This window comes from Leptonychotes weddellii, chromosome 10 (genome assembly GCF_054177405.1).
Source record: "Leptonychotes weddellii isolate Sample4059 chromosome 10, ASM5417740v2, whole genome shotgun sequence".
NCBI classification, from domain to species: domain Eukaryota; kingdom Metazoa; phylum Chordata; class Mammalia; order Carnivora; family Phocidae; genus Leptonychotes; species Leptonychotes weddellii.
Genome location: NC_138378.1, coordinates 104,513,664 through 104,529,233, shown reverse-complemented (window position 1 = coordinate 104,529,233; position 15,570 = coordinate 104,513,664). Strand labels below are relative to the sequence as shown.

The window sequence follows — 15,570 nt, the reverse complement described above, 5'->3', positions numbered from 1 at the left end:
TATTTGTGGCCACATCAAAAGCCCCAGAAGTGAATCCGAAAGGAGCTGAGAGAAAGCATCCCATGAGCCACCCTGAGCTACAGCTCTCAAGTGCTCTCCACTCTCCAGGTTCATAGTGGTCCTGGAGGCCCCCTCTCGTCCCTCTCTCTGGGATGGCCGGTTTGCAATTGTTGCAAACCCTCCCAAAGCCTTATGTTCCTTTTAGCATCACCAGAAAGCGAAGAGTGTCAGAACCTCGTGGTGCCAAAACCAATGGAAAGAAATGGGAGAGATTCAAAGAGAAAGGCAAGGAGGACAGGATTCTGGCCTCAGTTATGTGCTGAGCTGTTCTGGAAGAAGAGGAATTACCCTTAGTTGGGGTGGTTCCTAGTGTGGACAGTCTTTCAGAGGGTCTGCCCAGGCCTGGGCCCCAAAGCAGCGGGGTTGGCCTGGAGAGCCCTCTCCTCCCACCACGTGACTGGAAGAGGGGTGGACACCTGACCCGACTCGGGCCAATCGGATTCTCTGTCTGGGAATTTGGAGTCAGAGCTGAGAGATACTACTTTGGAGTGACCGACTGCTGCCGGGAGGCCATGAGTGGCCTCCTGTTTGACAAAGGAGAGATTTCTGGTTTGCATGTAGAGCTAAGTGCAGAGGAGCTGAGGAGAGAGGCAGAGACTCCAGGCACAGAGAAGAGAGAAAATACACTGTCTTCGGTTCCTGACCAGGTATTCTCTGAGGTCTAGTTGTCTTTATTCTTTTTCTGATTGGTTGGTTCAACCATCACGCGTGGGCATTCTTTGCTATCAAATTCACCTAGACTATAAGACCAAGGGCAGACGTATGCAAACAGATGCTAACTCCACCCAATAAGGGCATTCTAACAGGGCTGTGCGATCATGAATGGGCTGCCTCCAGGGGTGGTGCTTTCCCCATAACTGGAAGGATCCAAACAAGATGGTTAAACATGGCCTGGGCAATATGGAGATGGCCAATCATCTCAAGGGTGTCTGCACCAAGATACAAGACCATTAATGCCCCTTCTGCCCGAAACAAGGTTTGGAAATACTCCATGACGAACATCTTCACACCCCCGTGCAAATCCCCGACTCCTGGTGACCTCTGGAGTTGTGGGGGCAGGGGAGCAGGACGGGCAGTGGCAAAGGCCACCCGCCGGTCAGTCCTAGAGGCCCCTGTACCTGGGGGGAAGACACCGGTGTGCCAGGCCAGCTCTAGATGGTCAGTACCTGAAGTCAGGACCACCCGCGTCATTTGCAGAGCCTGGAATGTAATCTTGCCTTTTCTGGTTAAAACCCCACTCCTTCTTTCTAAAGGTTGGAAATGTAGGTTACCTAATTTCTCCAAAGCTCCAGGTTTGCTGACTCTGAAAGAATCAGACCTCCTTGGGAAGATGAGGGGCTTCATTGGCTCTTCCTGGGCCCCCCCCCCCACTATGCTGGTCTCTCCCCCTCCCCCACTCCAGAACACCTTACTTCATGAAGTCTGGAGACTTGGCCATAGCATGTTCAAACTCTGAGAAAGACAGCATGTTGTCATTGTCCAGATCCGACTCATTCAGGACCTGGCCAGGGGTGCAGAAGGAGCCAGAGAGCAGAGAGGAGCCCAGTATGAGAAAGTGAGATGGGGACACAGGCGGAGGGGAAAATGTCTCACACCAAGTGCTGCCCGTAGGCCAGGCTCTCTGCTAGGTGCTTAACATGCATGTGAGTTCTCCCTCCCTTGAGGCAGATGTTCTTCCCACCCCCCCACCCCCCGCCCCGGCTACTCCCCACCCCAGACAAAGACATGGAGATGCAGAGATAAGGTTATGTGCACTGAGGTCTGTCTGGGACCTCATGGGAAGAGTCCCCTTCGTGCCTCCAGCACAAACTTGGCAGTGAAAATGGGTGCAGAGGTGAGTAGGGTGACATCCCCCACCCACACCTATATCCGGTCACAACGCAGGGGCCAGTACTTGCAAGGGGCCCTGTCAGGTCTAGGAGGCAGAGATGACCTTTCATGGTTTTATCTTTGTTTCTAGTTTCAATCCAGACCACAAGCACTTGACGGTTCCCATGGTCTTAGGACAAACAGATTCATGAGGCTGCCTTCATGTCCTGTCACACTTTGGACTGTCACTCTAGGACATCTGGGATAACGTGGGAAAGGGGACGTGGTGATGTGTCCATCTGAGGCTAAGCTGCTGTCGGGCCACCTGCCCACAGTGACTGCAGTGTGGGTGGGAGGACCCTTTGGAGTGGGTGGCTCGGGCACCTGCTCTTGGGGACCCTGGAAGGAAGGACTTTGGAGGAAAGACGCAAGCTTGGGTGATAGTTGCCTCCAGCCGTGTGCCCATCCCTCAGGACACCCCACCCTGCCTGCCATCCAGGGGCTTTGGGGGATGGCCTGGCCCAACCCAGCCTGTGTGGCCCCAGGGCACACACGTGGTTCGTGAGGTCAGTCAGCAGGTCCTCGGACACGTCATCACTGTTGAGCAGTCGGAGGACAATCCTCTGCAGGTCCTCCTCGTCGATGAAGCCATTCTCGTTAAAATCTGCAAAGAGAAGGCAGAGTGTGAGAGGAAAGGGGAGCTTCCTCAGCCTCCCAGGAGTCCAGGGAACCATGGCCCCACAGAGCCCCACCGTCCCAGGCGGGCCTCGAGCCTGGCCCTCAGAGAGCCCTGGGCAGGCAAGTAGCAAAGGGGGCGGGGGGGGTGGGTTGCTGCAGACCCAGGAGGTGCTGAATAACACGATAAACACAGCAATAGTCATGAGCATTCACTGGGCGCATACTATCCGCTCAGACATGTCCTGAGAGCTTCACCTGTTTTCAGTCACTGAATCTTCACAGTCAACCTTTTATGAGTCTCACTCTGCCGAAAGGACACTGAGGCACAGAGGTGTGAGATGTTGGCCCACGCTGCCGGTAAGTGGGAGGCGGGATTTGGACCCAGCTAGGCTGGTCCCCAAGCCTGCGTCACCCACCGTGCTATGAAAATCTTCACCTCAGAGCTCATAAGCCAGTAGATGGTTTGGTGACCGGGAGCTGGGAACGCCTGGCCTTGAGCACAGGTCCCTGCTCCTGGCCCTGCGCAGGGTGACCTGAGCACCTGCCCCACCTGTGCTGAGGATAATGCCCAGCATCCACTCCAGGGAGCACCCTGACCCTTGTCAGACCTTGAGTCCTCCTTTTTGAGTTCAAAAATATGGTCATTCCTATGAAAATACTGTAACACTGTATGTCAACAACAACAAAATGTGGGCATTACACAAGCTCCTGGCACCCTGGACGGCCCCCTACCCCCCCGCCCCGGGTGTGTTTAACCCAGTTCCCTACAGAGGCGCCTTGGAAGGGTGTGCCTGGGCCTCTCAGTGCCTGCTGCAAGTCTTCTCTACAGGCCCGGAGTGCTTCTACCCCCAGCCTTTGCCGAAGGCAGCCCCCGGCCTGGAGTGCCCTCCTCCTTTTCCTCCAAGCCCTGGGGTACTCTGACTCACCGTGCGCTTGCCCTCCCTTGCCTCCCTGTGAAGTCTCCCTGACACCCTCAGGCCCAGGATGGCTCCATCCTCGAGCTCCAGCAGCTCCTAACACAGGACCTGTCCTCCCAGCATGAGCCTTGCTCTCCTCGGCACCGGTGGCCTAGGGCTGCCTTGTTTTCCTGTTGCAGCACCTGCTTCTTGCCTCCGCCTCGCTCGTTTGCACTCGGCAGACACGTAGGTCCCTCCTGGGTGCCCATCCCCAAGCCCGGCATCCGTGCACAGATGTACCAGACTGGTTCCTGCCTGCCTGGAGCTCCCAGTCTGGGGGTGCAGGGGAGACAGTTGGGCACCTGAGTGGCTTGGCTCCAGGGAGAGAAGAACAGGCATCCCAAGGGCTCCAAGGGTTTCCAGATGGGCAAGTTCATGTCTGATGGGGGTTGGGGGTCTGAATGAGGAAGACTTCTTGGAGGAAGAGGCATCAGAGAAGGATTAAAGGGTTTGGGCCTCCAGAGATGGCAACCAGAAGAGGTGCCAGGGTCGCTAGGGACAGTGGTAGAGAAGGAAGAGCACCAGAGTGATCAGTCTGGGGTGAGGGGAACAGTAGCTTGGAGGTCTGGGAGAGTGGTCAGAGGTTAAGTGTGGAAGGCAGGCTGAACTCCATAGAGCCATGAATGCCGAGGGAGGCATTCTGGGAGAATGTCCCTACCTCCTCTGGGAACCCCAGCACAGCTCCTGCCTCTTCTAGAACCCCCAGCGTGGCCCCTACCTCCTCTGGGGACCCCAGCACAGCCCCTGAACCACTCATCAGCCATGCAGTAAGTAGGGGCAGTAAGCTTAGGCAGGTACGATGCCACCACGACAAACAGATGTGCCAGGCAATGATCTAAGTGCTTTCTCTTCTACTGCATTTAGTCCCCATAACACCGATGAAGACAGTGAGGCGCACTGAGATTAAATAACCATACTCACTTCTTCAGTCTCAGTTCACCTCTTGCCTTTTAAACATCTATGTCCAGCCTGGGCTTCTCCTGAACTCCAGGTGCACGTATCCATCCACAGGCCTTCTTGTCCTCTCCACTTGGAGGTCTGATAGGTCCCTCAAGTTCAACTGGTCCAAACCCAAACTCTTGACGTGCCCCCCTCCTCCCTGGCCCCAAACCTGCTGCACTCAGCTGTTCCCTTCTTGGCAAATGGGCAATGGCCAATAAGCTTGGAGTCATCCTTGACCGTGTCCTTGCCTCGCTCCGCATGGCTAAGTTGTCAGCAGACCCGCCCAGCTCCACCTTGGAGAGACAGTGGACCCAGCCTTATGACCTCCCCGCTGCACTGCCCCCACCATGGCCCAGCCAGCATCACCGCTCTCCAGGGTTACCTTAGCAGCCTCCTAACCAGTGTGCTTCCTCTCCGTCTGCCCCCTCAGTCTGTTCTCCCCTCAGCAGCCTGTGGTCCTGTGGATCCCCACCTCAGGACCACTTCTCACAGCCTCCATCTCAGCCAGAGGAAAGCCCAGGTCCCGACAGTGTTCCCCAAAGTCCGCCCTGTCCTTACTCTGCCTCCTTGCATTTTCCCCATCAGGTCAGGCTCGATCCTGCCTCAGGGCCTTTGCACTGTGATTTCCCCTCCCTGGAACACTCACCCAGAGATCCTTAGGGTCTTCATTTAAATGCCAGCTTCTCACCAGAACCTGCCTAAAATTGCACTTCCTGTCCCATTCCCTGCTTTATTTTTCTCCCAGCGCCCCATACTACCTGACACACTGTATGTTTCACTCATTAGCTCCTTTGTTTCTCTCCACTAGAATGTAAATTCCTCGAGGGCAGAAAGTTTTGTGTTTTTGGGCACCCTTGTACCCCCAGCTCCTAGAACAGTGCCTGGAACAGAGTAAGCCCTCACTGAATATTTGTTGAGTAAGTGAACGCATGAACTATCCAAAGTCACACGCTGATAAATGATGGAGACGGTAGTAAACCCAGGCGCTACAACTTTGTGGGAAGTCTGTGCTCTGACTCACTCATAACTGCTCTCACTGTAATGAAGCACCCAATTTTTAGCTGGGTGTGTGACCGTCTAAACACTATACTTCCCAGCCTCCCTTGCTGCTTGATGTGGCCCCACGTTTGAGTTCTGGCCAGTGAGATGCAAGCGGAAGAGGCACAGACAACTTCTGGGAACGTCTTTAAAGAGAAGGCTATACCTTCTTTGTGACACTGAGGCGACCTTGGGGACAGAGGATAAAGTGACACCACGGAGAAACCTACGTCCCGGACCTTGCAGAACCACCGTGGACAACTGCCTCTGGGATTCTACACGTTAGAGAAATAACACGTAGCTGCCAGAGATCTTGGAAGCTATCTTGTGTCAACCACTTGGGGTTCCCTGTCATTTGCCACCAAATTTAACCCAAACTAATGCATGGCCTGAGCCTCCGTTTCCTCATCCATAAACAGACTGACAGTACCTCCACAGAGTCGCTGTGAAAATTAAATAAGGAAATGCATGGAAGTCTTCTGGCATGGGGTTTGGAATATAGAAGATGCTCATTAGGTAGAGTAGAGGCTCAATTTTATGCCATTTGAGGATGTTAAATACTGAAAATGCCAACCCTGGAAACTGTAATCTCTCGCTTTGAAGAACGAAAGCTAGAGCTATATTGGTCCTGGAATGAGGGAGCAAGTGTCCTGATGTCACAGGATCCTTCAGGGGTAGAGCTCAGACTTCTGTCTCCGTCCCCCTGGACAGGAAATGGATATGAAAGGACAGCTCACCAAACCGGTCCTTAAGCAGATGTCTCCCCCCTGGCCAACTGTTTATCAGCCCCAGGTCCTGGAGGTGAAGTCCTGAGCCGTTCATCCAGGCTCTCCCTGCGCAGCTCTGCTATCACACATCATGAGTGAGGGCTGGGGGCAGGTGGAGGGGCCGAGGGACCGGCACCAGGACTGGAGGGAGGGGGCAGCCGCAGTGACATTGCACTGCTGGTAAGAAGCTCCGCAGCCTCTCCCAGAGACCCTGCAGTGTCCCCAGGCGTCCCACTGGCCCAGCTCCCATATGCAGAGGCTGCAGCAAAGTGACATGGCTCTGGTCCCAGGCCATCAGAAAACAGAATCATTTGCTGGAGTAGAATGTAGTCCTGGACAGTTCCCCTCCTTTGGGGGTGCAAGGGCAGAGACAACTGGGAAAGGGGTGGGGGCTGGGAGCTCTGGGCGGCTGGCCAGCCCCTGCAAACTCAGCAGCCTCAGACCTGCAGCGGGGCCATTCTGAGAATGGGGGAGGGCCTACCTCTTGCCATTTCCCGACAACAGGGAGGTTAGAGAGAGCTTGGAGAATCGGGGCTCAGCCTTCAGGTTTCCCCCAGAACACTCTTGCTATCACCATCCCAACCTCCCTGTCCTGTTACTCCTTGCAATTTACGAAGTCCTTTTACAGAAATCAGCCCATGTTGGTTGAGTGGGGAAGGGCACGCCTCCACCATCATTCGCAGGAGAACGGAGGCTGCCTCCCTTGCCTCTCCCAGCCCTCCGTCCTGGGTCAGGTCTTGGGGCGGTGTGGCAAACTCTCCCGCTGGTGCTCTGGCACCTGCCTGAAGGTCATTCACATCTGGTGGCAGCCCAGCCGATGGGAGCAGGAAGACAGGGCTGGGGTGTTGGTCTCTGACAGGTGAAAGTTCTTACAGAGAGGGTGGGGGCTCGATCCACTGGAGGCCAGGAACGTCCCTCAAAGCAGAAACTGGAGCCCAGCAGGTACAACCCAGGTGCTGGATTCTTGACGGAGAGCCATCCCCCCTTCCTTCCTATGAACACCAGTGCAATTCCTGTCCAGGGTGATGCCGTGTTCAGTTTAAAATACCCAGCTTTCCAGTCTCTGTTGCAGCTATCTGTGGCCATGTGACATGGTTCTGTACAGAGCAGTCCAAAGCTGCTGGGTGGGGCGTCCAAGAAAGCTTGTTACAGAAGAGTCAACTTCATCTGTGCCTTCAAATGTTCATTTGGTTCTTATCCCTTCTCCCGTCCTTTTTTCTTCCTGCCTGGAATGAAGATGAGAAGCCTGTAGGCACAGACACCATCTTGTGATGATGAGAACAACAGTCCCATACTAAAGATGGCAGATTAGGGGGGCTGGAAGGAGCCAGGCATTGCCTACTTCCCCCTGGCTCTGGACGGCCTAATTCCAGGCTTTTTTTTTTTAAACATGGACACTTACATATAACTGAATGCAAGCCAAACTGGTATAGTAGCTCCGAAACTCTGCTGCACTTAAGAATCACCCAGGGAGCTTTGAAAAAGCCCATCAACCAGGGCACACCTTACATCAGATCTGTGCAGCTGGGGCCCAAGTAGCCGTGGGTCTTGAGTCCCCAGATGATTGCAGTGTGCAATCACGTTTGAGACCCAATGGGTTAGAGCAGTGTCTCCTAAACTTTAAGATGTGGAGGACCGAGCTGGGGGTCTTGTTAACATGTGGACTCTGATGCAGCAGGTGTGTGGCAGGGCTGGGGGGCTGGGGAGTCTGCATTCCTAATGGGCCTCCTGGCAATGTCGCTGCTGGTGCATGGGCCACTCATGGAGGACCAAGGCGTTAGGGCATCGAGTTAAGTCTCTGGACTTTGGCTAAGAAGGCTCACCAGGGCCATTACCGCCTTCTCCTTTTCCTTTTTCTTCTTCCTCTTCTGCCTTCACTGCTACCCTTCCCACCTCAATGTACTGAGCAGCTCCCACGCACCAAGCACCGGGCTCAGAGATTCACGTGTCCCATCTCTAATCCTGCTGACAGCTCCGTAAGGCAACAAATCTTCTGAACCCAAAGAGAATTCAGATTTGTCTGGGTATATCTGATGAAGCCTTGGAGTTTATGAGTCCCCAGGCATCTATTTGCACAGCTGATTTGCATGAAGGCTTTGCACTTTCTGTTTTTGTGCTGGAGCTCAAGGAGGAAGGAAACCCATCAAGGGGGCCTGGAGAGAGGGGCTGGAGGAGGACACGATGACAGCGTAGGGGACACGTGGTATCTGGTCCCTGATCTGACCTGAGGCGCTCAGTCTGACCTCTTGGGAGTGAAGGCATTCTTCCCACTTCTCAGCTGAGCACAGTTTAGCTCCTGTGCCTTGAAGCCTGAAGAGAACCTGCTGTTCTTGTAGCTCCCTGAAGGTTTGGGTGTTTTTGTTTATTTAGCTCTGGAAACCATGGAAAGACAGCTGAGGCAGACATCTTTGGGCACATCTGCTCAGCCCACACTTTACCATCTCTGAGAAGTGTCCCCACTCCCAGCAGTGGGCCTTGGGAGCTGTGTTTGTTATGTGACTCTGCATCTTCTGGGCTGCGGTTGGTTGGACAAGTCTGTTTACCCAGCCTGGGAGTAGCAAGATCATGCGTTTGGCTGAGCCATCAGCCTCTCCTGAGAAAATGGGGGACCAGGGTGTTCATCTTTGGCCCATAGGCACAGAAGCATAAAAGTCTGCAGAAAGAGCAAATGCACAGAGAGAAGCGGAGATGAGAGACCAGGCAGCCAGCGAGAGAAAAGAAGATAGCAGCTGCCTCACTTCCTGACCACTTGCCAGTTGCGTCCTCGGGAGGCTGCTTCAGTTCTCCCACGGGTTCCATGTTGCTTGTGATGGACAAACTCTAGAGCCCTCCCCCCTCCATGATAAGCCCCTCTTGGTGTTTATGCATATATAATCTCCATGTCCCTTTCCTGTGGAAGGGAACTGCGACTTATATCTCACCATCGGAATTTGGCAACAGTGATGGGATGTTACTTCCGTGATTACAATGTTATATAAGACTCTATCTTACCAGCATATGCACTCAAGAGACTCTCTCTAGCTGTCTTTGAAGAAGCAAGTGGCTATGTCAGGGGAGGCCCATGTGGCAAGGAGTACAGACCAGCCTCTGGAAACTGAGGGCAGCCTCCATCGGATAGCCAGTGGGAAGCCAGGGCTCTAAGCTCCATAGACACAAGGAAATGCACTTGCCAACAACCAGAGTGAGCTTGTAAGTGGGTTCCTCCCCAGTCACATGCAGCCCAGACAGAGCCTTGACTGCAGCCCTGTGAAATCCTAGGAAAGGACACAAATAAGCCGTGCCAGACTCCTAGCCCATGGAAACTGTGAGATTTTAAATGTGTCATCTACAGCCACTAGGTTTGTGGTAATTTATCACACAGCAAAGGGAAACGAATATACTGCTGTTCTTCATCCATTGCCTTTTACACAGGTAGGTCCCTGTTACTTGCCACCTGAAGACTCTTGGCTAAGATGAGAGCACTCAGCCTGGGCCAGCACTCTGCATCAGGAAGAGCTGCCCATTCAGAAGAGTACTGACTGGAGGCGGAAGCGGCTCGGAACAGCACAGCAAGTACTCTGCGGCATGAGTCCTGACAGAGAGGGGCAGCAGCTAGTAGGCTAGAACTCCCTGGGGATCCCCAGAAGTACTTGGGGTAAGGAAGGAGGACGACTAATGAACAGGTAGGGACCACTAAGCCAATTAAATTTGGGTATGTGATTTCATTTGTACTTAACTCTGCTTAAAGTTCACTGTAAAAGTATGTCTTGTATCAAACTTAGGACATGTGGGGCCATTACTTCTTCAAATATCTTTTCTTCCCCATTAATTCTTTTCCTTCTGTTCTTTAGATTAGATTATTTATATTGAACTATCTTCAGAGTCAGGTTTCTGACTCTTTCCTCTGTCATCTCCATTCTCCTGTTAAGCCCACCCAGGGAATTTTTATTTCAGATATTTTATTTTTCACTTTTATATTTTCATTTGATTCTTCCTTATAGTTTCTATTTCTCTGCTGAGAATTCCTCCTATTTCTTCCATTATGAATTTCTTTTACCTCACTGGCCAAGGTTTAGTAGCTGTTTTAAGAGACTTATCAGCTAATTCCAACATCTGGGTCATGTCAGAGTCAGGCTCCATTCTTGAGAACATGTCAATTTTATATTTTCAATTGTCTAGTGAATAATTTTAGATTGTAGCTCAGACATTTCTGGTTTTCTAAAATTTTTGTATTTTGAATAATTTTGGATTGTATCTTAGACATTATAAATGATTTATTGTCTGGATTCTGTTATATTCCTCTAAAGAGTGCTGATTTTTTATTATTATTATTATTATTATTATTATTATTCTATCAGGCAATTGATAGGACTTAAAGTGCAAACCCTGTCACAGAGGGACCTTGTTCAAATGCGGTGGCCACTCAAATCTCAGTTCTGTTATCCTTACCTGAGCTGCTTTGAGTCTGCCCTTGTATATATGGTTTAGAGGTCAGATGTTCCTACACAGATGTTGGGCTCCTTTGTCTGGCTTTCTTTCATGGACTCTCCCTTCTTTTCACTTTTCAGGGGAAAATTGCCCCAAACCGTCTGATTCTTCAAGTCAGAAAGAGTTCAAGGTTTCTATCAGTCCTGTATGATGCCCCTCACTGAAAGCCACCTTTAGGCTAAAAAAAGTTTATAAAAAGGGGAGGGGACCATCCAGTACCATTTCTTTCTTTTAAATGTCAACTCTCTGCTTCTGGTACCATTCTAGTGCCAGCAGGTAGTTGAGATATATATATGTATATATATACATATATATATAGTATATATGATTTTATTTATTTATTAGAGAGAGAAAGAATGAGTCAGGGAGGGGCAGAGGGAGAGGGAGAAGCAGACTCCCCGCTGAGCAGGGAACCTGACTCAGGACTCAATCCCAGGACCCAGGGATCATGACCCAAGCTGAAAGAAGACACTTAACTGACTGAGCCACCCAGGCGCCTATATGTGTGTGTGTGTGTATATATATACATATATATATATTTTTGAGTTTGTAGTTGCTGTCTGTGGAAGTGACAGTATGATAAGAGCTTACTCAGCTATTCTCAGCAGGGGAATCTGTGATTTCATTTGCGTTTACTGGATACTAAGCTTGAGGACGTAGGGCTTACAAAAATATCATTAAGTCCTTCTTACAGATGAGAAACCTGAGCCCTCACAGGTCCATCAGGCTTAAAACTCCTCCACTCCATTTTATCCAAATCCATTTGGGCAAGGCAAGAATAAGATGGTGTCCACTGTGTGGAGACAGTGAGGACCTGGCTGGAAGGAAAAGCATATGAAATATCAAACTATGCAAGCCTGAATGTACAAGTCCTTTGGGGCCAAGGAGTTGTCACAATGAGCTTGAAGCCTTGTACATGGTCTGTTTGAAAACTTCCCAAGATTTCTTTGTTTCTTTCCTTTTAATTTCTTTGGAGAATTCCAGGCATCTCAGCTGTGCTAAGGGAACATGAGCCCACTGAAGAGCAGAACTTTTGCAGTATCTTATGGCTAATCCAGACAAAACCAGAGACCAAAAAATGTCATAGGACCTCAGAGATGATCTCTCTCAAACACCTCATTTTAAAGATGATGAAACTGAGGCCCAGAAAGATGAAATGATTTGTCCAAGACTTCTCAGCCATTTTGTGGCTGAGCTAGTTCTGGTGTTCAAATTTCTGAATTCCTACAAAACAAGCATGTCTCCCTCATACCCATATGTAGTCCTCAATCTCTCTCTGGCCTGCCTACACTGCTACCACAAAATACAACACCCGTGGCTCCATTTGCCTCCTATGGCATGGAGGGAGGGCATCTATCCATCGAAGTAGTTGTTCACCACCATTTTTTTTAAATCTGTAGAATTCAAGAAACATGCTAATATCCATAAACACCCAAGTGAATCCCAAGGAACATCATCCCACCAGTGACCTGATGTTGATGGATTCTAGGTTGGTATTTACTCTTTGGCACTGACCCCCACCCACCACCACCACTTAGCAACCCACCATAGATGCGAAAGGCGTACTCGATCTTCAGGCTGGGGCAGGCCTGCTCACTGAACACAGATGCCATGCCCAGCACATCCTCAAAGGAGAACACACCGTTGTGGGAGAACACTTTGCAGATTCGGTCTCTGAAAGGGTTGACCTGTGGGAGAGGAGGAGGGGGAGGCCTATCAATGTCAGGTTCATGCCTCCCTGGCCCTCACCTATCTATCAGAAGCATGGCAAATTCCTCCCTGGCATCCTCCTCTGCTTTCAGTATACCTAATTCATTCCCACCTACCGGTACTTCTTTCCCCCAGTTGCTCAGGGGCCCAGCCCTGCCTGTTCTAAACTCTTCCTTGCCTGCTGGTGGGCCTTATCAGATCCCAACTTTGCTGTAGTATTCTAGAATGACCCCCATCCCTCCCCTCAACCAACCCAAATTCTTTTTCCTTAGATGCACCTCAGCTAAGAAAGCTCTTTGATTCTGTGAGTTCACATAGCAGATCTGAATGGCCAATCTGCCCAATATTTAATTAGTTGAAACAAATCTCTGGTTGGTTTTTCTAGTCCCCCTTTCACTGACTTTCACTGACAAGGTACCTTTTCAAGTCTCCAAGCTTCATGCAAAAAGATTAGTTCCTCTGCTTCAAGTACCCAGTGTGCCTATTACCTCCCTCAAGGGCATTTGAGCCCCAGCGCCACCCCCCGTCCGCCACTGCCTCTAGGGGCCTGTATCCTTGTCTAACACTCCTTAGGGTTTTCTCAGCAATAGCCAATGCTTAGCCCTCTAGTTTTGATCTCTCCATTTATGGCACATGAAAATTTCTTCTTCACTTCTTTTGAACTAAGCTACATGTTGACATCTATGATTTAGTTTTATTTGGTGCTCCTATGTATTTGAGGTGGGAGAGAGAACAGTCTGTGTCACCTCAGGTGGCCATGTAACCTCTCAAGCTTTAGTGAACAAACAAGGTACCTAAGGTCCTTGTTAAGAACATGAAGTGTGAGCTCCCACCCGCAGAGGTCCTGTCTTAGAAGGTCTGGGGTGTAGCCCAGCATCATGGATGAATTGTGTCTGTCCCCCAGATTTGTACGTTGAAGTCATAACCCCTTGTACCTCAGAATGTCACCTCATTTGGAAACAGGGTCTTCTAGATATAATTAGTTAAGATGAGGGCATATGAAGTAGGGTGGGCCTCTAATCCAATATGACTTGTGTCATTTTTTTTTTTAAAGATTTTACTTACTTGACAGAGAGAGAGACAGCGAGAGAGGGAACACAAGCAGGGGGAGCGGGAGAGGGAGAAGCAGGCTTCCCGTGGAGCAGGGAGCCCAATGTGGGGCTCAATCCCAGGACCCTGGGATCATGACCTGAGCCAAAGGCAGACGCTTAAGAACTGAGCCACCCAGGTGCCCCTTGTGTCCTTATTAAAAGGGGAAATTTGGGCACAGAGACACGCACTCGAGGAGAACACCCTGTGCAGATGAAGGCAGAGATCGGCGTGTGGTATCTACAAGCCAAGGAATGATGGCCGGCACGCCGCAAGAAGTTAGGAGAGAGGCAGGGAACAGATTCTTCCTCGCAGCCCTCTGAAGAAACCAACCCTGCAGACACCTTGATCTCAGCTTGCTAGGCTCTAGAACTGTGAGACAATAAATATCTGTTGTTTAAGCCACGTAATTGTGGTACTTTGTCACACCAGCCTTAGCAAACTAATACACCTAGGAATCGACGTTGTAAATAAGGTCCCTAGGTGACAGGTCATATATATATACATATGTATGGCCCAGGAGTGGCCAGGGGCTTGGAGAATCCGGACTGCCTTGCTAGAACCTCCAAACAAGCTCCTGCAGTGTCTGCCCCTCCCTCCCCACCTCCACACCCCTGCTCCCTGGAAAGCTTAAAGTGATGGCCTCAGGCGAATGCTGATAAGGGCTAACTCCTGCCCTGGGTTCCAGGTCACGTGTGTCTAGCTAAGTGGCTTCACAAATTACTTTGCCAAATTTTAACTCAATTAACTCTCGCAAATGGTGGCTTAACAAGATTCCCGCAAAGAAACTACAATGGAAGATAATGCTTGTAATGCAAGTGCCGGTGATCAACCAGAAAATGTCAGGGCCAGAACCTCTGCCTTTTAAAATACAAGTTCTTCTCTATTTGGTAGTAGAAACGGTGAGAATCTAGGCAGACATAACTGAAGTCCCGGCTTCAATTCTCATTTCCTGTGGTCAGACAGGGACAAGGCAGACCGGCAAGCAGTGAGCTTAAGCATATATCCAACCAGGGAATGAGATACCAATCTTCCCTTCCCTGGGGGCCCCCCTCCACTCTTGGCCTTGCTGGGAGTGATGGGGAGAGGGGATGGTTGCTAGGAAGCCAATCCACTCTCTCTTAGGCCCATGTCACGTGACTCTGTTATCTACACACACACACACACACACACACACACACACACCCCTTGTCTTCTAGAGACTGGGAAGAAGGCAGTTGGCGTGGAAGCTGGTGGTAACAAGAATAGTGCATAGAACAAAATGTAGTGACCACAGATACTGTTGGAAGATGTGGGGGAAATAAACATTAGAACACATTTCACGCTGTGGAAAGTCTGCTAAATAGTTGAAAAAAAAGTACAGATGTTTCTCACATGGCTTTCCTAGATTCTGTTTCAATAATAAAATACATGAAGAACCACATTTCTGAGAGCGACTAATGGAAAGAGGCGATATTGACTGAACAGTACATTACTTCTTTAATGAAGACACCAGTTATGGGAGAAACTGTCTGGGTGTAATCACCGATGGAGTGGCTGCTCCATGATGAAAAGGATTCTGGGTAAGGGTGCAGGGATGGCCACACCTGTGAAACCAATGCCCCACAAAACTTCCTGCAGGCTACCATAGTCAAAAGGTTAAGTCCGGAAGTACACAAAGTGGTACAGGATGCAGTGGTGTGGGTAGCTTTTTTTTTTTTTAAAGAGCTTAAAGCATAGTAAAACACAGACAATGATTTGTCATCAGAAGGGAAGTGACTTTGAAAATCTTTCGAACCACGTAGAGATTTGCTGGTTATCTCTTGGCAGAGGACTTAAAAGAGCCGCCAGACTTTAAGAGGAATTATATGTGTTTCTTTTTTTTTTTTTTAAAGATTTTATTTATTTATTTGAGACAGAGAGAATGAGAGACAGAGAGCATGAGAGGGAGGAGGGTCAGAGGGAGAAGCAGACTCCCTGCTGAGCAGGGAGCCCGATGCGGGACTCGATCCCGGGACTCCAGGATCATGACCTGAGCCGAAGGCAGTCGCTTAACCAACTGAGCCACTCAGGCG

At 50.4% G+C, this 15,570-nt stretch overlaps 1 protein-coding gene across 1 annotated transcript in view; it reads right to left on the bottom strand.

Moving 5' to 3' along the window:
• Positions 1–14: 14 nt before the first annotated feature.
• The window catches only part of CIB4 (calcium and integrin binding family member 4), a 47,959-nt gene continuing 32,403 nt past the window's right edge, over positions 15–15,570 (bottom strand). Inside the window, exons 4-7 of the mRNA XM_081797306.1 lie at positions 12,264–12,405; positions 2,424–2,533; positions 1,473–1,561; positions 15–45 (exon numbers count right to left, since the gene is read on the bottom strand). Coding sequence (XP_081653432.1) covers positions 15–45; positions 1,473–1,561; positions 2,424–2,533; positions 12,264–12,405 — 372 coding nt within the window. The remainder of the gene's footprint in view (positions 46–1,472; positions 1,562–2,423; positions 2,534–12,263; positions 12,406–15,570) is intronic.